Here is a 25,842-nt window from a genome sequence, read left to right as displayed (position 1 = left end):
CACACACACACACACACACACACACACACACACACACACACACACACACACACACACACACACACACACACAGAAGAAATTTAAAACCCCTGTACTCAACTTGGTAGCAGAGTTGAGTAGATCAGCCCAGGACAGCACATGGGGAGAGAAGGCGGCTCTTTGCTTCTCACTGGCCCATGTTGGAGATGGGATCCTAAAATATCTGGATTAGAAAGGATGGAAGAGTATCAGTGGTGCAGTTCTCTCCTTATGTGTCAAGAGAGAATTAATAATTTCCACATTAATAATGTCCACATGAATAATTTCCCATGCCCTTGTTTCCCAATAGGATCAGTATTAAACCACCTGCCTATATATTCACTGATGGCATCCATGCTGGACACCTGTCTCTACTTGGGGGAGAGATTTTGGCAGGATTGCCACTGTACGTTCAGAGAGGTGTGGATCCTTGTCTGTACTTACACCCAAAGCCCAATATGTAGCTTGGAGCAGAAAATGAGCTGGTCCCCTGAATTACCTGTGTTGACCCATAGCTTTGTAAGCTGATTCCTTTGGCAGAAAGATGGTAGCTATTAGCCAAAAGGAAGCAGCCAATTTGCTTTGGCACTTCCCGTTGTTCTGGACGGGAGCCTTCACGCTGTAAGAAATGGAAAGGATGGAGCGTCAGCATTGGAAAGAGCCAATGTCTGTCTCTGCACACTAGAAACATAAAATGGCAGACAAATGCCTAGTGAATTTCTTAACTAAACATTGCACCAGTAAAATCACTACTGGTAATTATTAATGAACAGTGGACTAAGGAGGGCTATGAGCAGGACCCGAGCAAAAGCACTGCTGACTCCAGCCTGGAGGAGAAACCCCATCAAATAGGCCTTCCTGAGGTTCTAGAGAAATCTCCAGATATGGACATGGAAGTGAACCCAAGCTTTCACCTACGTAGCAGCAAAGAAGTCTATAAGTAGAAAGAATACACTAAACAACTAAGCAGACCTGCCTGCAGGGATATCTATGAGCTGTCAGTAGCTCCGTGCCCACCAGCTTGTGCCACAGACTTCCCCTTTCATCCCCAACAGAAAATACACACATACATATGTGCACATCCACACGTCTTACCAAGAAGCCACTGGTGGCTCTTTTTGGCATTGGCTGTTCTGTGCCAAGGATTGACGAAACCTAAAGGAATTAAAATAGAGACAGTCCCATTAAATATTGGGGAAATCACTTAGGCAGCTCAGGAGTGATGAACTAAGTCTACTAAACCACCAGAAGACAAAATTCCCTCTGAAACTCCATAATAATAATTATAATAATAATAATCCCACCCAATATCTTGTGTTCTTTAATAGTAGAAGGACTTGCCTTTGGGTGGTCAGAAAAAGAAACAGAAAACAGCTCTCAGTTACTGGGCCCAGACCCCTGTGGCACCCTCAACTCAATTCCTATCTCATAGGAAGAGAGCTGTTACATGAGCCAACATTGACTTACATCTTTGTGAGGCCAGACAGCCAGGACTGCAATCCAAATGGCATTTTCCTCTCAAGATCAGAGGTCAAACTAAGTCTCGTTAAGACAAGTCTGAGCACTGCTGAGCTTCACGCCCCCCCAGTATATATGCTTGCGATATGGGGTGACATAATAAAGGACGATTATCATGCCAACAAGGTACTGTATCCCAAAAAAGGAAATGTGCTCCCAGCTTTATATGGTTCACTCAGCCTGGTCTGTCCAAGCATTTGTGATGTTCCCTGTCCTGATGGCAAGCCCCAGAAGAGGGTAAAATTGGCCATATTTAGTAATTTTTCTTCAGCTGAAATGGCCAAGGCCTGTGTTTTAGAATTAATGGTCCCGAGTTTTGGTTCCCATACTAAAATAGCATGGCATGTATGATCTTTATGTAGTTTCATAGTTTCATAGTAGCTAGGGCCAGGAGGGACCTGAACAGATCATCTAGCCTGACCCCTTGCCACAGGCAGGAATGAATGCTGGGTTCACAAGACCCCAGACAGGTGATCATCTAACCTCTTTTTGAATTTGCCCAAGGTAGGGGCAAGGACCACTTCCCAGGGAAGTTGGTTCCAGATTTTGGCCACCCTAACTGTAAAATATTGCCTTCTGATCTCTAACCTAAACCTATTCTCCATCAGCTTATTACCATTGTTCCTTTTCACCCCAGGTGGTGCTGGGGAGAAAAGGGCTCTACCTATTTGCTGTTGATCTCCCCTGATGAGCTTGTAGGCAGCCACCAGGTCCCCTCTCAGCCTCCTCTTGCTGAGGCTGAACAGGTTCAGGTCCCTCAGTCTCTCCTCGTAGGGCCTGTCCTCCTCGTAGGGCCTGTCCTCTCACCAAGCGGGTGGCCCTCCTCTGAACCCTCTCCAGGCTGGCCACATCCCTTTTGAAGTGCGGCGCCCAGTACTGGACGCAGTACTCCAACTGCGGCCTGACCAAAGTCACATAGAGGGGAAGTATCACCTCTCTGGACTGGCTTGAGATGCACCTTTGGATGCATGACAAGGTATGGCTGGCCTTGCTGGCTGCGGTCTGGCATTGGCGGCTCATGTTCATCTTGGAGTCAATAATGACTCCAAGATCCCTTTCCGCCTCTGTGCTTTCAAGCAGGGAAAGTATGTATCCAAGTCTGTATATTCAGACTTGGATTCAGTAGAAGTAGTTGCCTACATATAGGGCAGTAGATAGCTCTGGTTAGAACCAGCGCAGAGTCCAGAGAGCAGGTTCTCTGTGTGACTCTGGGATCATTTAACCATGAACTGTAGAAGAACAAATCTGTTTCTCTCTCTGATAGCTTGGCAACAATATCTTAGCCACTTTCTCTGAAGGTTTATTGTTGGGGGTGTCAAAATAGGACCTGAGCCAGGCTTGGGAGCTGTGGAAACTGGGCAGGCCCTGAAGCTAAAGCCTAAGTAGACTTTGGGAGCAGAACAGGAGCTGGAGCTGGACTGGGCAGAGCACCAAGAACAGAGTTGGAGCCAGAACTGGAATCAGAGCTGGCCCCAGACCCAGCCCTTGGCACCAGGTGCCTGTGATTCTGTATCTCAGCCTCCAGCCCAGCTTGCTTTTCTGCCCCAGAAGTCTGGGTTTTCCAACGGTGCACTGGTGGAGGAGGTGAGCAAGGCAGCATGGCTGTGTCTGGGTCAGTGGAACTCCTCCCAGTCATGGGCTGCCCTGACACCCTTGCAACCTCCTTGCTGCTGCATGTGTGTGCAGTGCCAGGCACAGGAGTGTCTCAATCCCTGAACCAATCCTCATCTTATATCACCCTCATCTCCTGTGGGGACACCCCAGACAGCTGTGACAGAGTGTTGTGATACCAAGAGGGTAAGCTTACTCCAAGGTGAGGAGAAGCGAAGGAGCCGCCAGGCACTTGAACCCACAGGGAAAATGGGAAACCTCCAAACGAGGAATTTTAATTGCCAATACACTGGGCATGTCTATATGAGATGCTACGTCACCATAGCGATGAGCTACTTACTGTGACATAGCTTGTTGCTACAACAATATAGCGTTGCCGGGCAGGAACTGTGACACGGATGCTACTGCACAGTATCAATTAAAAATACACATGTGGCATCAGGACTGCGTAGTAACACTGCTTACCGCACAGTCATTTAGTACTTGCTTAAGTAGTAAATTCATTAGGGGGATGCAGCAAGGGATCAGCGATGCTGTGTTCACCAGGGCTCCTCTTGGGGTAACAAGGAACAATGGCCACAAACTGACAGAGAGCAGATTTAGGCTAGATATCAGGAAAAACTTCTTCATGGTAAGGGTGGCCAAAATTTGGAATGGGCTTCCAAGGGAAGCCTCCCTTACCTTGGGGGTCTTTAAGAGAAGGCTGGATAGGCATCTGGCTGGGGTCATCTGACCCCAGCACTCTTTCCTGCCTAGGCAGGGGGTCGGACTCGATGATCTGTTGAGGTCCCTTCCGACCCTAACATCTATGAATAAGCAAATACTAAATGACTGTGCAGTAACAACAACACAGTCTGCTCCTTGTGTAGACATGGCCACTGGGGAAAATTACAGGTCTCATGCCTTTATTCACAAGGCTTTTGAGTGGAGGCTCAAATTGGTTGCAGTCTTTCTTACCACAGCTGGCCAGTGGGTGTCACTGCTCTTCCATAAGGGGGGAATTCACCCTGTGTCCCCTTAATGATAATAGCAATATCACTGAGGAAAAATATTAACAGTATTAAATTGTAATTAAAGGGCATGAACTGAAAGTGCCTGCATTGTGCTAAGGTCACATTGGTGTTGCAGTCTAGTTAAAACTGCTCAGAGATATTCTTACCTCGTCTTTTCTCTACATTCACGTGTATCTCTCTATACCAATATATTTGGTTGCGTACTTGCCCTTCTTTCTCTTTTATTTTCTCCTTGACATCACAGGAAAAAAACCCTTCCCTCTTGCAAGACAAATACAGTTTCTTACTGATGGACCTAGAAATCTGATTATGTAGGGAGGGATTCTTGATAAACCAGATACTTTCTCATCAAGTTTCTCCAGGTTTCCTGGGTGAAATGTAGCAGGCTACCAGATTGGATTTAGCCCCATAATCCCTGGCTCAAAAACAGGTCCGTCTCTACTAAGCCACTGGAACTGGACAAGAACCAGGAAAAGAGGAGGGGAGGAATTGTTTCTTACAAACCAGGGGTGGGCAAAATGCAGCCTGCGGGCCAGATGTGGTGTGCCAGGCCATTCTATCTGGCTTGCGGGGCCCCTAAAAAATGTAGAAAATTAATATTTATCTGTCCCTGGCTGCCTGTCATGCGGCCCCCAGTGGCTTGCCAAAACTCAGTAAACGGCCCTCCACTCAAAATAATTGCCCACCCCTGTTATAAACAGAAATGTCTCAGATTAGACATGACAGATGTTTTCTTCTCTCTGCACCTCATGGATGCAAGCATGTGCGCTCTGCCTCCTCTTTCCAATCCTGCCATCGTTAGATCCGGTTATTAGCATTCTTCAAACACTTGCAAAAAACCACATCATTCCTAAATCAAACCTATCTCTTCCAAAGACCTCAGATTTTGTGGCTCCCGTTGGGTAGAACAGAGCAAGAATTTTTGGGAAAGCTCTGGTCACCGAGGCCATTCAAACGCCTCTTCTTCCTTCACAGTGGGAAAAAAAGAATCCATCAGCAATTCTCTAGTTTGCAATTTGTTGGGTTCAGCAAAAGCTGAATTTGGTCTCAATGGATCATTTATAAAATTACAAAACAAAACTAGCTCAAAGCTCCAACAGGAGACGTGGGAAAAGTTGAGCCCTCCCACTGGTTCAGCACTTCCTCATCCAAGTGCTGAATGTGTGCATAAAATAAAGACATCTCAGCCAGGGGCACAGTATTCATTTGGGGACACAACAAGTGTGAAAATAGTAAGTGGAATCATAGAAAAGTAGAAGATCTGTGCCCCACAAGATTATGGGCAGTCATCCTTTTCCTCAGTTTCTCTCTATGGATGGATTCACAGTCAAGTGGGTAAGTCCCCTACACATTTTGCGCTCCCCCTCCCCTTTCTTCTCTGATGCACTCAGCTAATGGTTTGCTGTCAGCAGTTAGTGCAGGGTCACAGCCCACAGATCTGTCTCCTGGAAGGGGAAGTATTGCCTGGCTGGGAATGCTCAGGTGATTTAGGAGTAGAGATGCAATGTTTTCTTCCCTTTCACTGTGACATTTAAATCCTTCTAGGATAAACTCCTGTAGGCTTTGAGTTCAAGGTTTCATCCACTAGAGCTAGAAGTGAGAAAGGTCTCAGGGAAAAGGAAGTGGAAATACCAGAACTTGAACTCAGGACCGCAAGCAAGCTACGTGCCCTGCCACTGAGGAACCTCCACAGAAGCTGGCTTGTAGCTGTGGCCCTTCCCCACTGCATGTTACACCTGTCCCACAGCACCTTGCTGCATGGAAAGCAAATTCTTCTCTCCTCCCTGGGGAGCTGGAACCAGGCTGTGACTGGAAATATCCCTGCAGGTACGTTCTGTGGAGAAAGGTACTGCTTTAATCAGAAGCAGCTGGTCAAGTTCTGCTTGCTCCAACCTCTGTCCTTTGCAGTAACTGACAGTCACAGAGGTGAGACCAGGGCCTGGGAGCAGGCTCATGGAGGGGCATGGGCACCTCCCATGCCCCAGATGCCTGGGTCTCCTCTTCCCTATCTGCAGGGGGTCCTGGACCCCAAATACCCTTTCTTCTCTAATGTAGCATGAATTCCTAATTGGTTACAGAAGGGGGAATGTGGATTGGAGCTGCAGGCCATTGGCATCTCAGAGGACTCTCAGAGGAACAAGGGGGAAACTTGAGGAAAAGGGGGAAGAATCTCTTTTAGTACTGGGAAGGTTTTATCCACATTATGTCTTCTGTTGTCTCCTCTGTGAGCATCTGGGGAATCCAAGGGGTTTGTAGGGAGAAGCAGGACATTCTTGGAGGAGTTCTTTTGCCTGGGAAACCTAGAACTTGGCAGGGCCGTTCCTTGCTAGAAAACACACTTCCCCACACAAGGCCCTGAGTGCCAAGGCAGGATAGAAGCCAGACCCTGGGTTAATAGGAAGAAAAAATGCCCCAGGTTTAGAGGGTCCATAAATCCAGATGTGCTGACTCAGGTTAGAGGGTCCATAAATCCAGATGTGCTGACTCAGGTTAGAGGGTCCATAAATCCGGATGTGCTGACTCACATGTAACCTGCAGGAAGTCTCTAGCACATGTCCTACTCAGGAGATACATTTCCCCTAGTCTCTCTGCATGGACCAGGTCTGTAAAGGACCAGGACACAGGCAGCCACCTTGGACAGAACCACAGCTGGGGTCAGGGAGTAGTGGGTGGTCAGTAACAGGAAGCAGGGATCCAGACCAAAATCACTAGCCAGAGGGTCTGGAGAAGGCAGCTGCTGCCATAGCTCCACAGGACCAGAACATGAGCAGTCACCAAAGTAGAGCCAGAAGCCAGCTATCATACGGCTGGAGTCTGGAGCCAGTAAGGCAGTCTGGAAGCAGGAGGTTCAGGCTGGAATCTGGAACAGGAAGTCAGCAGGCAGGAACCAAGAACCAACAAAAAAACCATGAACAAGAAAGAAACCTGGAAGTAAATAAACAGGACCCAGGAAACCAAGAACAAGGAATCAGAAGCCCAGAGCTGTCCAGAGAGGCATTTCTCCTGTCGTGTAGCCTCCCAAGCATTGAAACAGCTGCTGCATTGAAGGCAGCCACAACCATGCAAACAGCTGGGGCCATCTAGAGCAATCAGGATAGTTAGGCAAGGTTGTGTGGTCATCCAAAGAATTCTTTTGCAGCCAGAGAAGGAATTGTAGCTCCTGCCCAGAACTCATCTGGATGCATTAGATTGTGGTTGACTTGCTAGTAGGTACTATGGAGCTGAAAAAAGCTCTTTATAAAATAAAACTAATAGAATAAAAAGAAAAAAGTAAAAGAGCTCTTTATGTAACAGTTATATGATTGATTAGAGCTTGAGTATGAAACTGGAGATAGGCCTGTTGAAAGTATCTGGGTTAGGATCAGAGGGGAGAGCAGCAAGGGTGATGTTGTGGTGGGGGTCTGCTACAGATCACCAGATCAGAAGAATGAGGCTGTATTCAGACAGCTAGCCAAAGTTTCCAGATCACAGGCCCTGGTTCTCATGGGGGACTTCAATCACCCTGGCATTTGCTGGGAGGGCAATACAGGAGTGCGCAGACAATCCACAAAGTTCTTGGAGAGTGTTGGGGATACCTTCCTGGTGCAAATATTGGAGAGACCAACTAAGGACCATGCTCTTTTTGACCTGCTGGTCACAAACAGGGAAGAATTCATGAGGAATGTAGAAGTAGGTGACAACTTGGGCAGCAGTGACCATGAGATGACTAAGTTCAGGATCCTGAGGAAAGGAAGGAAGGAAGGAGAGCAACAGAGTTAGGAGTTCAGAAAAGCAGATTTTGACTCACTTAGGGAACTGATGGGCAGGATCCCCTGGGAGGCCAGTCTGAGGGGGAAAGGAGTCTAGTAGTGCTGGTTGTACTTTAAAGTAATCTTACTAAGGGTGCAGGAATGAACCATCCCTATGCTCACAAAGACTAGTAAGTATGGCAGAAGACCAGTTTGGCTTAGCAGGGGACTCTTCAGTGAGCTAAAACACAATAAGGGAGCTTGCAAGAAGTGGAAACTTGGACAGACTACTAGGGAGATGTATAAGACTATTGCTCGGGCATGCAGAGATGAAATCAGGACAGCCAAAGCACATCTGGAGTTGCAGCTAGCAAGGGACTTGAAGGGTAACAAGAAGGATTTCTACAAATACATCAGCAACAAGATGAAGATCAGGGAAAGTGTGGGTCCCTTACTGAATGGGGGAGGTAACCCAGTGACAGATGATGCAGAAAAAGCTAAACTACTCAATGCCTTTTTTACCAGTCTTAACAGGCAAGACTACTGTGCCTGGCAGCACAGTTTGGGGAGGAGGGGAGCAGGGGTTGGGGCCTGGTAGGGGCCCTCCAACTCCAGCCCCCACTCCCCGACCCCCTACTGACCAGCTCCGAGTCCAGCTGCAGCTCCCTGTTGCAGCGACTGGGGACTGCCCAAATCATCAAAGCTCTCTGAATCTTTTCTGAAGATTCGAGAGAACTTCGAATCAATTTGGACCTTTTAATTTGTCCCTTGATTCAATTTGGATTCAAAGATCCGGTTGCCGAATCGGGCCGAAACTCCTCCAGATCGAATCAGCACCCGAAACTTCACATAGCTCTACAAAGCAGCATAAACACAAAATCCAGATTTATTACAAAGCATAAAGAAAAAACTAATCACTAACTATAATTTTAAAACACTACAAACTACAAAAACAAAGTCTATAGGTGGCACCCTCCATGCGGGGTCTTCACCCATGCCCAGGCAATCTGGGACTTGGGACTCCCCAAAGGGTAATTCTGGGGGCTGGCACCCCTATACCAGCCCTTCAGCAATGGGCTGGAAAAGCAGGGGCCCACGTTGGAGTGTCCAATGATCTGCTCCATGGGTCCATTACGCTGCAGGGAGCTGCTAGAGAGCGTAGATCCTTCTGCGTTGCAAAGGACCCCTTGTTGCTCCCTGTGAAACTGTAGCACTGATCCTCACTTCTGCATGGTGGATTTGAGGGGTGAACGGCAGTTTTCATCAGCATATTGCACCCCCAAGTTTTCAGTCCTAGTCCCAGCTCTGCTGGGGCAAGAAACTGCAAGAGACCTCAGAGAAAAGCCAGCCAAACAGCAAAAAGGGCCTGACCAGGAACCAACACTAACCACGCTGCATTGGTCAGGAAGCAGAGCCACAAAAGCAACATGTGCCAGGCCCAAAACGTGCTAGACCTTGACCTGCAGCAAACAAACGTACAGCGGGGCTCCTGCACCCAGGCCTGAACATACAACAAAAAGGTGCCAGGCCTACTTGGCTGAGGCAATCTCCCGGTCAGTCTCCGTTAGAGAATGATACTCTCATGGCATCATCCCACTCAAGGCCTGTGCGGCCAGTAGCTTCCAGGACCCTGTTCCTGGGCAGCCTGCACTAGGGGAGGACACACTCCTGGCATCTTCCCACTCAAGGCCTGTGTGGCCAAAACATTCAGCAAGACACATAGCTGGGGTTCAGTGACACAGCTATGCTGAACCCAAAAGAAGTTGCAACAGCAACTAAAACATGCCAGGCTCTCAGCCCTGGCCCAGAGCATGCCAGCAAAACTGCAAGGCTTCAACCTTGGCCAGTTTGCTGCAGGGATTGATGCCCCCCACATGGCATCATCCTACTCAAGGACCCAGAAAACAAAAGGGAAAAGGAACAGGTGAGAACAGAGGTCTCAAGCCCTGACACAGACTTGCTCTCCCTGTACTGGAGGCTTTCCCTTCACATAGCTTCAGTCTGCCTCATCAGTCAAGAGTGGGGGATGACACCCCATAGGAAGCAGGCCCCTCTGGCTCCCAAATCAGCATTCAGGCTTCAGCAGCCCCAAGAGGAAGAAGAAGAGTGAGTCAAACCAGGTGGCCTCAACCTTAAATGACTTTTCTAACCTCATCCAGGACCCCAGCCAAACAGCAGCCTCATTGCAGCACTGCAAATGCAGATGAATCAAATCAAAAGAGGGGCAGCACTCCAGGATTGGGCCCAAGTCACCTGACTGGTTTTACAGGTTCTGCTGAGGAATCTTAAGACAAGGGATCTGGACACAATAAGGTTGTTGGAAGTTGGGTCCCTCCAGTCCTAGAAGTAACAAAATATACAGCACAAATGAGATACACAGCAAAATAAAGCCAGAACACATTTGACCACACACTGCCCCAAGGGTGTTACAGGAAGGTAGATAGAAAACTGGCTGGAATGTCAGATTCAAAGAGTATTAATCAATGGATCAAGGTCTAGTTGGCAGCCGGTATGAAGTGGAGTGCCCCAGGGATCTGTTCTGTGGCCAGGTTTGTTCAATATCTCCATCAACGACCTGGAAGATGGGATGGAGTGCACCCTCAGCAAGTTTGCAGATAACATCAAGCTGGAGGGAGTAGTAGATACGCTGGAAGGTAGGGCTGGGATTCAGAGTGACCTAGACCAATTGGAGGATTGGGTCAAAAGGAATCTCGTGAGGTTCAACAGGGACAAGTACAAAGTCCTGTAAAATCCCACCGCTTCAATTTAGGGAGAATTAAACTGAAGTAAACCCCCGTGGCGTGTACAAGCAGCCCAGATGGCTGCCTGACCAGCAGATCACCCACAGATAATACAGGATACAGTAATTCAGGCAGGGAACTCCGGTCCACTGCTGCCCTTAGCAGCCATGCTGTCAGCACCTTTTGGGGCCAAGGGGAAGAGTTTAAAGGCATGTATGGCAGATGGGTTGTTAACTCCCCAGAAAAGCCAACAGCTATTATAATCTTAATTGTCAGTTGTGTCCCTAGAAATCTCCCTTCTGTTTTTCAGCTTTCCACTACCTAAATGCACCAGGCCTGCCAATTCTTTCCCATGTGCTTGCGCCCTCTGAGCTCCAGGCAGGGGCAGATTCAGGAGGTATGCAGTGCACTGGTATACTTACATCCCACTTTGATTCCCAGTCCACCCAAAATTTAAAACCTACTGCCTGCCAGTGGCAGCAGCATTTCTAGTCAGGCAGTGCTAAGGGAGTCAATTGACTTCATGGCTCATTATAATCTACCTGATCCCTTCTAAACACTTTATTGCATGGGTATTAATAACCCTCTCTTCTTTCTAATGGTTTTGATGTTCCACCAAATAACTATCCTTTGTTTTGCAATTCTCCTGTCTCCCAGAAATGAAACTCCTGCAGGTTCATAGCCCTGCAGGTTGTTTTTAACTCATTCTAATGAAGTTGTATTCATTTTTTGCTTCAATCTTAAACTGAATCATACAGTCTTGGGCTCCTAGCATAAAGCTTCTAGTTCATTATGGAGACAAATATGTGTTGTTTATGTGTGATGATGATGCACCTCGCCGTCTGCACCCCCGTTTTCAAAATCCTGGATTCACCCATGGCTCCAAGGGTATGTTGCTATGGGCACTCAAAGCTCTTAGAGAGGCCTGTAGGATGTTCTGCCTGTATCTCTGTGTCTGCCCTCTCTCCTGGTCCCAGAAAATTCCCTGGAGATGTCATTTTAAAGGCCATCCTTGCCTTGTCTGGTTTTGAGGCCCCACGGTATGGCTCAGTGAGTTGATCCCTGCTTTGTGCTGAGCTGGACACCCGTTGCTATAATCTCATCTGTTTTTGTCCCTTAATCTGTATTTGTTCCCTGGGAAGTGCTGAGGGATACATTAGGGCAGAGGTGCTAGGTAAATACCATGTAGTCTTCTCCCACATGTGCACACACCGCTCCAGCCCCTGAGCCAAGGTAAACAGAGAAGACTGAGCTCTCTAGCTGTCAGCAAGTCCTCTCTTTGGTCTTCCCACTTGTGTGGGCTAAAGGGGGTGGGAACAGGTGAAGGCTGTTTCTCTTTTAACTTTAGGCAGATTGTCATGGAAATAAAATCCAGCATACTCAGTGCCACCCATCCACCCAGCTCCAGCAACACCGGCTAGCATGCTGCTCGATTCCTGTGTAAAGAGCGTGGACGCCTGGCTGAGGGCTCAAGCAGGGGTGGGATTACAGGAGCAAGCCCTATAAATAGGAGTCACCGTGAGACAGCAAGTCGCACGTCTAGCAGGAGGGAGCCCAGCAGAGGCAGAGCCGAGGAGGGAGAAGGTGGAGCGAGCTCTGTGTTCACGAGAGGGCGTGGTGGTTGTGTATTATGCGGATGGGGACTGTGGTGTACACATTATGGTAACACAGCATCTGTGGACTCAGATATTATACTGATAAGAGGCCGCGCAGGTATCCAGGCGAGCTGATAGGGGCCTACAGGCAGGTGGCTGTTTCTGCAACAGACGCTGGGCATGATGGCTGGCGCCCAGGTGGGGTTGCCCAGTCCATTCCTGGAGCCACAGGTTGTGCCAGGCCCAGACTCAGACTCTGACTCAGACTCGGAGGATCCAGGCTCTGGCAGCGGCAGGTCAGGCTCTGGTTCTCTGAATCCATCTCAGGTCATCCACAGCGGCCACTTCATGGTGTCCTCTCCGCACAGTGACTCAATGCCCCGACGGCGCCACCACCGGGCCGAGTCAGAGGCTGCTGATCCCCGGAGCATCGACCTCACCCTTACCCGGCTCTTTGAGTGCATGAGCCTGGCATACAGGTGAGTCTGAGAACCACTTTGCCCAGGACTCCTTTTGCTTAGATCCTTGCCTCCCCATCACCTGGATCTTAGAGGATGTAAGTTTGGCATATGAGGTAAAATAAACGAATTCCCCTCCCCTCCCCTCCTCCCCCAGGTCTGGTTCTCCTTCCACAGGAGTTCATGCACAAGTTGCAATGGGAACATTTCCTCTTCTTTTTGCCCTACTGGACTAGGGTGCTACCTCCTCTGGGAGGGACAATGCTAGGAGTTCCCACAGCAGCAAGGATGGGCTGGGGAAGTCTGCCCAGGAGAAGATTAGGGCCTCTCCCATATATAGTCTGAGTTCTTCAGCCTTCCGACAGGACACGGAGCAGCTATGCCCATGTTTAGTACCATCCAGAGAAAGCTGTCAGAGCACTTTACAAAACCTGCCATTCCCTCTGTGCAGCACTGTAAGGGAAGTGCTATCCTCTGCATAGCTATGATTACTGACTTAGCCAGAGTCATGGTAAGTCTGTGGCTGCCAGAAAATGATCCTAGGAGTCTTGGCTCCTAGTCCTCAATTCTAATCCTAGAAAACACTTTCCAAATTCCCCCAAGGTGTCTTTTCCATGGCCAAGCTGGCTGCTCAGAAGCTCATGTGATAGAAGTCTCCATGGCCTTCAAGCTGGACTAAGCTTGTTGCAGTTCATCTCCTGATTTGGACAACTGAGTCAGTGATCTGCACTGCACACTGATTTTCCCAGCCTAGACCCTGCCTACATCCAGGTTTCCCCCTTCCAACTCTCTGCAGTGAATTTGGGCTTGGTTGTTTCAGCAGTTGTCACTCTCAGCACTTCAATGAGAATGCCTCAGTCCACCAGGGTGTCCCACTGGATAGCATCTGGGAAACTCTTCCATGGAGACCCTCAGATGTCAAACTCCCTCATACAGTGGGAAAGGATGGTTCCTGAAGTTAGAAATGGGTGCAGGATCAACATCTTTGGATAGTCTACAGAATTGTCTAATGAGCAACTTCCCCCCTGATAACTGGAAGGACATGCTACCTGGTGACCTAGTGATGTCCCATAACAACACAGCCTAAGTAAAAGGAAGAAAAAGAAAATGTCCCTCTCCTAGGTACCAGGAATCATTATATTTGGTGTTCAGACTTTACTGGGGGGTGCCCTGAAATTAAGTTGGCTGTGTACATTTGGCCTGTCGGTGTGTATCTGCGTCCAGAAGTGTACACATTTGCCTCCCATTGCTGCGCCAGTGAGGCACAGCTTCACAAAAGCCTTGCTTTGCTGCTCAGCAACAACTAATCCTGTGGGGGAATCCATCACACTTCAGAAGAATGTCTTCTTTTCAAGTCCTGCCACTACCACAATTACAGATTTTTCAGCATTGGGAACATAACATGGGATCGAGCCCTGGCAACGTTTTCCATGGTGCCTGGTTCCTGTTCTTTGATTGTAGTGGTCAATCATGTTCAACAGGATTTGCAGAGTAAGAATCTGACAGCGCAGTGACATGAATGCTACCATTATGGATCCCACCTCCGAAGGTGGGCAAGGTACTAAGCAACAGGGCTGGGGTGTTGAGGCTGAGTCTGTCATGTGAGTGGTATCGACATGCTAACTGCCTGTGTGAAGGTAGCTCTTCTACTCACTACCTCACTCCCATTTTTCTGCCCTCACACTTAGATCTTGCTCCTTGGGCCAGGAGACAGTAGTTTGGTAGGGTCTGTGTGCTTAGCTTTGGCAGTGGAGGACCTCATGCTACACTGTAGTTCTCTGTAATTCTCTGTTCTCCTACTGTCTCACCTGGAGGCAGCTTGCTCAGCCCTTGGGGCAGGAAGTGCTAGATGTTCCTCTTGGGATATTTGCATGGATGCTGGGGGGAGGAGTGGGGGGAGCAGCGGCAGGCTCTTGATTGAGCTCCGTTCACTTCCCCTTGGCAGCTGTCACCTAGGGCAGCAGTTTCCAATCTGTGGTATGGGTACCATGAGTGGTACGCAGACAACCTGTCAGTGGTACGCATTAAAAATGTTATCGTAATTACTTTATATGACAAAAATTTGCTGGTGATACTTAAGGTTGAACTAAAAAATTTGCTGGTGGTACTTAAAGTTGTATTGTTTTAAATTGGTGGTGTGCAATCTGTCAGAGTTTGGGAACCGCTGACCTAGGTTTGCCATGATATGGACAATGCTGGAAGGCCCCCAGGGGATATTCAGGATGGGAATCTCTCTGATGCAAGAAATTCCCCAGACCTCTTGCCCACTTTTGTTTCTCTTCCAGATGCTTCCCAGTCCACCATGCCCTTCTCCTTTAGGTGATGTCTCATGGAACACAGTGAGAGCGGTAGTGTCCATGGAACAGAGCGGGGAGGGTCGGCGGGGGGCTGGCAGGGTCCCCCCATGGTCCCCTCCCCCAGGCCCCCCTCCCACACCCCTAGTACTTACCAGCTCGGAGTTGGCTGCAGCCACCGGGGACTGCCCGAATCATCGAAGCTCTCAGAATCTTTTCTGAAGATTCGGAGAGCTTTGAATCAATTCGGACCTTTTAACTGGTCCCCTGATTTGATTCAGATTCGGAGATCAGGCCAAATCTCCTCCGAATCAAATCACCCACCACCCGAAGCTTCACGCAGCGCTAATAGGTCTATTACACTCAGTGTCTGCTGGACAGGACTCTTTCATTAGTCTTCATCTAGAAACCTTAATTAACACAACTCTGTGATCATCTTGAGTGACTGGGGTCACCAGCCCTTATAGGGGACCAAGTGCAAGAATTATCCAGACCAAGTCATTTTTGCCTTCCATCTTGTGTAGTCTCTGGTACAAGTAGATGCACATTTCCCATTCTGTCCCAGTTGCATTTTACACTTTGTTTGCACTGGTATAAATGACTACAAAGGGGGCAGGGTAATGAGAAATGAGCTTTTCATGCCTAACCATTTCTGTGGGGAGTTTCCTAGCATGATTTTATACCCTTACTCCCTTAATTCATTACCATAACAACACATATTGCTCCAAATACATGCGTGTGTCACCCTTTGTACTTAAAGAGTCTGCCAGAGAGTGCTGCTTGATGACTTCCAGGAAACAGACACAGTAAACAGTGCAGAGCTGGTTGACTCACTGTTTTGATGAAAAAAATGTTGATCAAAAATGTTCTTTTAAGCAATATAAATATTTGCCCTGAAGACCTTCATTGCAGTAGAAACTTCCTGATTTTTTTTTTCCCCTGATTAAAAACAGGAGCAAGAATTTTCAGGGGAAAACTGGTTATCTTTTTAACATTCTATTTCCATTTTTGGATAAAAACCATATTTTGACTTCAGAGACAAACATTTTTTCTTTCATTTGTTGCTAAAAATATTCCATGCACAATTAACAGCTTATTTCCCTACCCACCCCTGCCCAATTTTCTATGAAAAATAGTCATTTTTCAACTAGCCTGTAAAGAAAGGTTTACACAGGATGTTTATACCCCTGCTAGGAAGAGAGGAAATCTCGCTGACCTGTATAAGTACTTATATGGCTTATTGCGGTCATTTCTGAGTGCTTTACAGTCTTGATTGCATTTAACCTCACAATCTCCAGCTCTGAGATAGGGAAGTGCTATTATCTTCACTTTGTAGGTGGAGGCAGAGCCCTGGTAGCTTGTCCCAGGGAACACAGGAAGTCATAGAATCATGGCATCATAGAAAAGTAGGACTGGAAGGGACCTGCAGAGGTCATTTAGTTCAAGCCCCTGCCTATCTGAACCATCCCAAGAACAAAGACAAATCCCTGTCTGATTACTGAAGCTATATCGTTAGCCCAGTCACACAACCACAAGACATAGCACTCTAACCTGCCACAGGAGGACAACAGTGGTCAGTGTCCTGCTGCTCTGAGGGTTGATAAAATATTCTCGAGAGATCCAAGGAACAAGGCCATGCCTCCCTAATACAGAGGGAGGCAACCCCGCACCTACGACTGTGTCCCCATGTACAGGCACATGCGATTTGTGGCGCCTCAAACCTCTTTGTGGTATGACAAACCACATCTGTGGAACATTAAAACATGCCCCGTGCTGCAAATTTGCAGCGTGGGGCAAAATTTGCTACCAGGATTTCTCAATAGCAAACCCCTCCCACCCCACCAGAAAAAAACAGTGCGGCGCACACAAAAATTGCATGAGTCAGAACAAATGGAGGGCTTGGTCCTCCAGTGAGATGCTCTAGCTGCTGGCCAGAGTGTGTCTACTGCTCCATTTGTGCCCCAGCTGCTCCAGCACTGGGAGCTGGGAGGATCTGGGCAAGGGCAGTTTGCCCAAAGTGGGACAATGTGTCACACAACAAAGTGCTTGTGCACAGGTGTGCTCTGCAGCACAAAGTAGTGGCACAAATTTGTGTTGCTACTATTTGTGCTGCTGCAAGCACATGCTCCTGCTCATCTGAACATGGTCATCTCAATCCATGCCATGCCAATCTGATCATGGGATAAAGTCTGCAATGGAGTAGAGAACTAAACATTGGTCTTTAGAGTCCCAGGTTTGTGGTATAACCCCTGGACCATGCTTTCTCTCTCTGCGAGCTACTCAAGTTTGAGTTTTATGAAAACTGAAGAGGAAGAGTGCACAATATTCAAGGCACAAGATAACTAGGGTTTGAGCAAGTGTTTCAGCTGTCTAAACAGAAGTAAAGATCTGGAGTTTTATTCTGCTCTGGAGGGAAATGCAGCTAACAAGATGTGTAGGGATGAATTGAAGATAATCCAGCCATTGTGAGCCTAAGGTTCGTGGAAGCTGGTGTTATTAATGGGAATGCAGGATGTGAGAAGTGTAGAGGAGTTTAGGAGGAAAAATGCGAAGCATGATTGTAGCCATGTTTGTCTAGAGGTGGAGACAAGGACCCCGACAGGCATGCAGAAATGGATGCGAGAACTACCAGTGTGGAAGAGAGGATGAACATTAACATTTTACTGACATCATAATGGGGGATTTCAGTATTAGAAATGCACTAAGTCAGGAGTTTCTAAACTGTGGTACGCATACCCCTGAGGGAGAAATTGTGTAATGGTGGATTTAATTTTCATTATATTAATAATTGGCATTTAAGGGGTTAAAGTATGGTAGGGGTATGCAGGCAGCTGGTAAATCTGGAAGGGGGTATGCAATAAAAAAAGTTTCGGAACCTGTGTACTCAGTCATTATCAAGCCTGCAGTCTCAGGGGTGAATGAAAGGGGCCCGTTGGCACTCCATGCTACCCAGGGCAATTTGCAGAGCATTCCCCACACTGCAAGGATGCAAGAGTGTCTTTGGGCGCTTTGTTAAGTCTACAGTAGATGTTCCACATCTTGGGGCTTGCAGTTCCCTTGGGAAACTATTCTCAGGCTTCTGGATCTCACTAGCAGGAAGATTTTCTTGATATTCATCCTAAATTACCCTTTCTATGTTTCCCCTATTTCAACTCTGTATCTCACACTCGCTTTCCCTGTCATTCCTCCCCTTCAGTATTTGCAGGGGGCTATTTCTCATCCCCCAGTCCCATGTGAAGTCATTTAGCCAAACACCATAGATCTAATTTGTCATTATATTGGCAGGCCTTCTGTTTTGTTGCTATTCTGTGGCTGTGTGTCTTCCACTTTGGCAGTCTGATTTAAAGCAGCATCCTAGTCGTGGTAGCACCAGAATCACAGAGTGGCCTCTACCCTCCATGCTCTGGGATTGTAGTACTACCTGCTCTAAGTGTTCAGCTTTGCAAGCCCCCTTGGGTTGGCTGCCACTCTCACTCTCTTTTCTCAGGGCAAGTCTCACCCCACCGTACATTTTGTGCACTTGCGCACTACTTTGGAACGTGGCCAGGCTTGGCAACAGGGATGTGCTTTGTGAATCTCGGGGGAGTGCACATGCGTCAATCTGAGCTCAGCTGGGTTACATCTCAGTGATATCACTCTGACTCCATCCAGGACACTGCTATCTGGAAGAGTCTCAACAAGAGTCTTCCTAGTTGGCATTTTCTAACTATAGACACAGCTACCAAATGGAGGCACCAGAGTTAAGATCCACAGAATGAGCCCATGGCAGAGCCAGAGATAGGAGCAGAATTAGATGGCCCTAAGGGCTCCTGGGCCCAGCCTCTTGGTGCACAATGCTTCTCCAAAGGCTCATTCCTTTTTGTTATCTTGTATTAAATAGAGTAACTTGTGCCTGGCACTGTCAGGCCTGGCACTTTACAGCTACCAAGACAGGTTTCCTAAGACAACCAGAGTGTCAAAGCAGGGTAATGCCTTGCCTGTCACTGAGCCATGGGTATTGTCAGTCTAGGAAACTGATTTTATGATTTTTTTCCTTGAAGAGAATTTTAGCCACTTTTCATCCAAGACTTGGAACAGTCCCCCTGCTTGCCTCTTTGGCCATGAAGATGAAGCTGGTTGCAAGTGATCAGGGGCTGGGGCTTTTGCTTTGAGATCCAGGTAGCAGGTTCATTGGCTTGTCTGCTTTTGGAAGTCCTGTTTCTCCACTCAGCCTTAAGATTTGCTCCACTCTCCTCCAGGATTTGTTTCTGCTAGAGGTTAGGGCAGATTCTAAGTAGATTTCAGGAGCAAAGATCAGCCCGCTGAACTTTAAAAATTGTTAAGTAATAATTAACAGGAGGAAACAACATAATTGCCACAGAGGTCTAAATTTATTTCCCACCCCGCTTTGCTCCATGCTTCTGAGGGTGTCTCCATGTCCTATACTGTGGGAGTGTTACCACCAGCTACAGGGTGTGTGTGTGTGTGTAAGGGGTGGGGGACTTGTTCTTTAAGAATCTATTGCTGAAGGGTGCACAGCGCTGTCTTTCAAGGGTCAAAGTTCAACACAGAGCAGCACTGATGCAGAGCAAAGCTGGGTAAACTTGGCTGCCAAGCCTTGGCTAGGGGCCCAGAACCTCCTGCAACTCCATTGGCTCACAGTTGGCACCGGCCAAGTGTTTGCTTTGTACCGTGGAGAAAGTTCAAAATCCCCAGAGATAGTAGAATCAAAATCCTCTGTGAGCCTGAATCCTTAACTCTGTGAGGGCTTATCACCACTTGAGCCTCCCCATCGTCTCGATGACCCCCAGATAAGAGCTCTGCCAGGGCATTTGGCAGTCAAACCACCTGAGCAGGAGATGGGGCTGCACCATGAATGTAATGCTGTTCTTTCAGGTTCCCCCTCCGGTGCTTTAGCTAGCCTGATTTATTTCTCATGGTACCTAGGCTCTCTGCCCACTAGTCAAATCTATGTAGTTCCTCACAGGTGTCTCTTGCACCCTGGCTTGGTGGCACTGTGAGCCAGTGGCTACCACCTATGGCCCAAATGGCCCTTGTTTAAGCCTTAGGGCTTTTAGTCATGACCTCAAGGGGGACTGGTGCCACTTTAGTCAGGGGGGGCATGTGCCCCCCCCCAGCAACCAGTCAGCAATCAGGGAGTCCCCCATGGCCAATTTTACCAACTGGGGGGGGGATCCCCAGCGGACGATCATATTGGTCAGGAAGCAACTGCGGTGCTCCCACTCCCCAACCAGCGCTCGTAGGGAGGGCACCAATGCTCATGCCTGCCCCCTCCCCTCCCCTCCCCCCCATCACCTAAACAGGGAGTGCAGCTTGTCAGGGCATGCACCAGTGCTCTCAGTGGGTGCACATGCACCCCCTATGAGTCACCACTGCATGGCCTCCTTTCATCCTTACATCCATGACCATACTGTAGGCTGTAGGCTTCCAGCCCTGGCCCTGGCCCACTGATTTGGGCCCAGCTGTCTCAGCTGCAGCCGTCTCTGGGCATTTGATATCTGGGCCCCTCAGCCCAGCCGTGCACCTGGTCTCAGCCCTCCCGGCATCCTTGGCCCAGGGCCAGGCTGTTCTCACTTCTGCCCTGGAAGTACATGCCATGGCCTGCAGTTTCCTGTCCCCACCGGCTTGAGCTGGCAGCTCCTCTCCTGCAGGCTTCCAGGCTGCGCTGTCCTTCTGCCCCAGGGATCCGGGTTTATATCCCCTGGGCTCCTCCCCTCCAGACAGGTGTCCTTTTGACCAGCTGCACGTATGTCCCTTCACCTTAATGGGCAGCTTACTGTGCCTTCTCTCCTGCACCTAACTCCTGTTCAACTACCTGGGGCTCTTTCTGCTGCTCTTTCTACTCTCCCTTAAAGTATCAGAAGCCCCTGGCTCCCTGTTACAGGTGGGTGCAGCAGAGAATAGAGGCGACACCCCTTCTTTTCTGCTGTGTTGAGCAGGGGTCCCAAATGTATGTGAAAAGCTGGCAGTCTTGTCCATCTGGTAGGTTTTTGTAGAGCAGCCTTGTTTCCGTGGATCAGTCCAGGACTCCCTTTGAAGAGAGTTCTGTTGAGTTTGCACTTTGCTTCCCTCTGGCCACAGAAGGCTGTGCCTGGGGTTCAATGACAGATGCATCTCATGAGGAGGATTATTATCCTTGTAGCAGCTGTCTTCCCTATGACTGAAATAATTTATAATGGACCTGCTAGCAGACACCTCACAGATCCATGTGGCTGAACCAGGATGAGGTGGTGTGATGGCATCACAGGGAACTACACTCTTATAAAACCAGGGAAGGCTGAAGAGCATCACCGTAACCAGCCTTCCAGAGAAAGTACACTCCAAGGATCTCCTTCTCAGCTTGCTTTAAAAATCCAGTTGAACTCTTGGAGTCTCCCTGGGGAAATAATCTGGTAGTGCCCTATAACAGAGCCAATAGCACTGAGCCCATTATGTAGAAGTGATCATGGACTTGATCTAGGATACTACGTCCAAAGGTGTTCCACAGAAAATGGCATGCTGGAGGTATTCTGGGTGCTGCTGAGTTATTGACCCCAGCTGACTTCCTGCCCTTTGGGCAGGGGGCTGGACTTGATGATCTTCCAAGGTCCCTTCCAGCCCTAATGTCTATGAAATCTGTGAAATTTTGAAATCTGGCTCCTTTATACCAGGTCATAGGTAGGGACCTACTGAAATCGTGGTGCAAGTATGCTGTGCAGCGGCTCCTTTAATCTTGGAGTTTCCTGGGTGTGCTTCTCTGCTCTCATTGCTGATTGGCGGAGGGGCCTCGCTATTTGCTCCTGATCAATAAGGAAGAGAAAACCATAGTTTTAAATATGGGGCAGTTTTGGCCCCCTGGCCAGTCAGCAGCAAGCAGTAGGGCCGCTGGGGACCCTCAGCCAATCAGTGGCAGGAGGCAAAAACCACACCATGTTTAAAACTGTGTTTTTTGCCTCCCCACTGATCAGGAGTGAGCGGCGAATGGTGAGTAGTGGGGCCCCTCCACCAGTCGGGGGTAGGGGCGCATGAGGGAAACTTCAAGATTAAAGGAGATGCCATGCAATGCATTTCTGCCACAATTTTGGTAGGTTCCTAGTCATAGGAAACAGATTTCAGGAAATGTTAATACAAAGTCTGGTGGGTTCTGTGTTAGAAATATCTGTAAGTGGAAGACCTGAGCAAATAAAGGAGTGAGTGGCAGGAACAACCTGCCATCTCATTGTGTCTGGTGGCACTGCCTGTACCTGTGACAGTTACTTTGAGATACACCAGGATAGCATCATCTAAGGATGCTGCATCTATTGTAAAAAACTGGGACAGTGCTAGCAATAACAAGGAGGTTGGCATTGTTTGACATGGCCTTCTACTACCAATACAGGGAGAGGATCCAGCCCTTACTTAGCATGTAAAGGGGTTATATAGCATAGGTGGCTGTGATAGGACTGGACCCAGTGACCCAGAGAGGTTCCTTCCAATCACGTGTCTTCTTTCCACGTCTGCATCCCGTACAGGGGAGGATTCTTTGGGGAAATCAACCAGTACGCTATATGAATGGGTGTAAAATTTCAGCTGCATTGTCAAACACATTCCCTCCCCTGCTTCCAAGAGGCTCTTTCTGTGCTTGTGCCCAGCACCATGAATCATGAACAAGAATAAAAAGGAAACCAATTCAGATCCCTTGCTTCATGTGCTCCCAGCAGATCCCTCCACTTTGGATCCTCAGAGGGAAATTCTAAATAGGAGACAGCACAGGGACCACAGCCATAAAGCCTACATCAGAAAGCAAGATCCCTTTGCGAAATGTCACTGGGATGGTTCTACAGCTGGGGTGGGCCAAATATGGTCTGTGGGCTGGATCTGGGCTATCAACAGCCTTGATATGGACCATGGGTGGACAACTGCCAAGTGCCAACTCACTGGATCTGGCCCATGGGTGACTGGCGGCTCTGACCTCTGTGTGGTGCTGAACAGGTGGGACTGCTTCCACCCGGCAGCATCAGCCCTTGATGCGGTGGCATCAGCTGTGGCCCTGCGCAGAGCTTTCACTGTGCCAGGAGGGAGGTGGTATCAGTTGTGGATGCCGCTGGCAGGTTTGGGAGCCCCAATGCAGAACCTACCAGTGGTATCCACAGCTGATGCTGCCACTCTCCTGGCACGCTGGAAACTCCCGCCTGGAGTCCTGACCCAGAGCCTGCTGGCGGCATCAGCTGTTGACCTAAGCAGGAGCTTCTGCTGTGCTGGGTGGATGGCAGCAGCAGCTGTGGGCACCACCGGCAGGCTCCATGTCGGGGCTCCAGAACTTGCTGGCTGCATGATGGAAGTCCCTGTCTGGGACCACAGCTGAGCATCAGGGCTCCTGGTGAGCTACAACTCCAGCTGGGTTCTGGAGGGAAGGGGGGGGAAGGGAGAGACAGAGAAGAGATGAGACGAGCCAAGCCAAGAAGAGAAGAGAGGAGAGATGGATGTGGCCCTTGACAGGTCCCCAAAAGCCATTAAGTGGCCCTCCAGCTGAAATAATTGCCCACACTTGTTCTAAAGGAAACTGCAGCCAAGTAAAACTCTGAACGCAAAGATGAATTCACTCTTTTGTCAAAGGATGGGGACAATCTCACCAATAGAGTAGAAAAAGCCCTTTCCCACCTTCCGCTCTGTGCCCACTCTCTTGCTGTAGTCCCCAAACTCTGATTCATTTCCATCTTCTGCAGGGATAGCAGATGCTGCCCATTTGGCCCCTACCAGCTCTCTCTCAGGCCTTGCTTTCACTTGAAGGTTAATTCAGATGACGGTGATGTGTAGAGTGATTCCAGAGCAGGCCAGGTGCATACTCCAGCAGACTATAGGCTCCCTAGGAAGGGAGGCATAGCAGAGTGACAGTAGTACTGGCTGACTCTGTTGCCCACACTCAACCTTTCCTGGAAGCCTGGAAGTCAAATGGCAGAGCAGCAGTCTTGGTCTCCAAAGCCCTTCAGGAGGGAGCAGGAAGCCACTGGAGGGTCTGGGGCTGTCACTGCAAAGGCTGATGTGTTTCATGGGCGCTGGCCCCAGCTGGATCATACCCTGGAGCTGTTCCCCAGCTCCAGAACTTGCTCACAGGGTTTGCTGGTCCAAATCCTCAGCCTGTAATTCCAGGCTGGGGTGCTTTCCCTCTAACTCTGCTGAGCGCGCCATGTCCTCCCAGCTGGTGTTTACCTGCTCTTTCAGCTGGAAGGGGATGTGTTTGGAGCCTGTGTGCATGGATTAGTGTAATGAGGCTGCCCGTACTGCAAGCTCCATTAAGGACACCGTTGCCACCACAACAAGCTGTAAAACAAACATGGGTGCTTCTGGGAGCCTGGATACAGAGAGGGAGGATGCAGCACTGGACTTGATAGTAGGGGGGTGGAGGGGAGGTAGTGCTTCAGGTCTGGACCCAGGGGTGGGGGAGCAGTGCTCTGGCATATACCTGCCTCTCTCTTGGAGCTGAAGCAAACACCCTTTGACAACCCCAATGCCCTCCATCTCCTACCTAGCCTGCCTGCCCTATTTCCTCTCTCAGACAACTCCTGTCTACTGCCCATCCACTGGCCATGTCCTATACCCCCCTGATGCCTAAGGCATGCAGACTGCACCTGAAGTCTGAGGTCACATATGAAGCTTGTGCAACAGGGCAAAATATTTAATAGACTCTTTTGGACTTGTAATGGACTCATTTAATAGACTCATCTTCAGATGATTTTCACAGTGTCATGCAAAGAGCAGCACAGGTGTTGGTAATTCTGCGCCAGCTCCCAAGAGCCCATGCCCCTCACTGTGTAGCCTTCACCAGGTGGCTACACATCGTGTCTTCCTTTCATAAACAGCCTTAATATAGCTAGAGGCTGTTTATTGGTTGCTGTGCTCCACCCCAGAAGTGGCTGCAATTCAGGACGGGATATGATTTCTATATACCCCTCACCTAGCTCATATCGGGTGCAGGTGCGGGTTGGGGGGGGGGGGGGGGGGGCAGAGTGTCCCTGTTGCTGATTGTAAAGCACTGTAAGATCTTTGGCTGGAAGTTCCTGCCAGGAAGTGCTTTCTCCCGGGTCCTGTCCCATCTGCTTGTCTTGTGTTTGTTATTTCAGTGGCAAGCTGGTATCTCCAAAGTGGAAGAATTTCAAGGGTCTGAGGTTGCTTTGCCGAGATAAAATCCGCCTCAATAATGCCATCTGGAGAGCCTGGTATATTCAGTGTGAGTACAAGGGTTTAGGCCCTTGGAGGGCACTGAATCCTCTCCAAAGGTGTCTCTTTTCAGATTGAGGGGTGGGATTCATGGGGACACGAAAAGGTTCTTTCTTGAAGAGCTGATGGACAAGTTCTCATCCCACAAGAGGGACTCCTGAGGGGTGACTGTTTGGGTGCTGTGGAGGGGTCCTCTCCCAGGATGGAGGGGGGGAAGGAGGGCATTGCTGTGGCACATAAACTGTGACTCTGCTCTTTGGTGTGGTAGATGTGGAGCGGAGAAAGAACCCTGTGTGCGGGTTTGTGACTCCCCTGGAGGGCTCTGAGGCTGATGAGCACCGAAAACCAGAGGTATGTGCCTGGTGGCTCTTCCTAGCCACCTGGAGAGGGGCCTACACCTGGAGCAGCCAATGGATTGTGGGCTGAGAGCCCGCAGCTCCTGGGGCAGCATGTGTCGATGGGATGGGAGCTCCTCCACTACACCCACGTTCCAGTTTCCAATACATTTCTTACATGAAAATGGTCTCTGTTCTGATCCAGGACAGCCAGCCCTAGATCCTGAGCAACCAGGTGGAGCCATGCTGTGCTCCAGGCACAGGACAGGCAGGGATGTCTGGATCAAGCTTCTCCCAGCTGAGAGCATTGTAGTGGGCAGAGCAGGAGCCCTGGGTGCGGGGGAGCTCCCAGCTA

General features: G+C 49.1%; 1 protein-coding gene and 1 long non-coding RNA gene across 6 annotated transcripts in view; one reads left to right on the top strand and one right to left on the bottom strand.

The window, feature by feature from the left end:
* On the bottom strand, window positions 1-24,259 carry LOC132244817 (uncharacterized). Its single transcript, XR_009456594.1, has 4 exons — window positions 23,596-24,259; window positions 1,114-1,173; window positions 518-637; window positions 1-202 (listed from the first exon to the last, which is right to left on the bottom strand). It is a non-coding gene; the product is annotated as an uncharacterized LOC132244817 (long non-coding RNA).
* MLXIPL (MLX interacting protein like) overlaps window positions 5,340-25,842 on the top strand; it is a 42,554-nt gene continuing 22,051 nt past the window's right edge. Inside the window, exons 1-5 of one of the 5 annotated variants that reach the window (XM_059717322.1) lie at window positions 5,340-5,495; window positions 5,706-5,987; window positions 12,593-12,703; window positions 25,056-25,162; window positions 25,421-25,503. In XM_059717322.1, coding sequence (XP_059573305.1) covers window positions 12,600-12,703; window positions 25,056-25,162; window positions 25,421-25,503 — 294 coding nt within the window. In that variant the 5' untranslated portion in view covers window positions 5,340-5,495; window positions 5,706-5,987; window positions 12,593-12,599. Of the gene's footprint in view, window positions 5,496-5,621; window positions 5,988-8,783; window positions 12,704-25,055; window positions 25,504-25,842 lie in introns of those variants that run through there. The other 4 variants (XM_059717321.1, XM_019492541.2, XM_059717323.1 and 1 more) reach the window with 4 other exon arrangements.

Source organism: Alligator mississippiensis, chromosome 14, assembly GCF_030867095.1.
Source record: "Alligator mississippiensis isolate rAllMis1 chromosome 14, rAllMis1, whole genome shotgun sequence".
Lineage (NCBI taxonomy): Eukaryota > Metazoa > Chordata > Crocodylia > Alligatoridae > Alligator > Alligator mississippiensis.
This window is presented reverse-complemented; position numbering and strand designations above follow the sequence as displayed.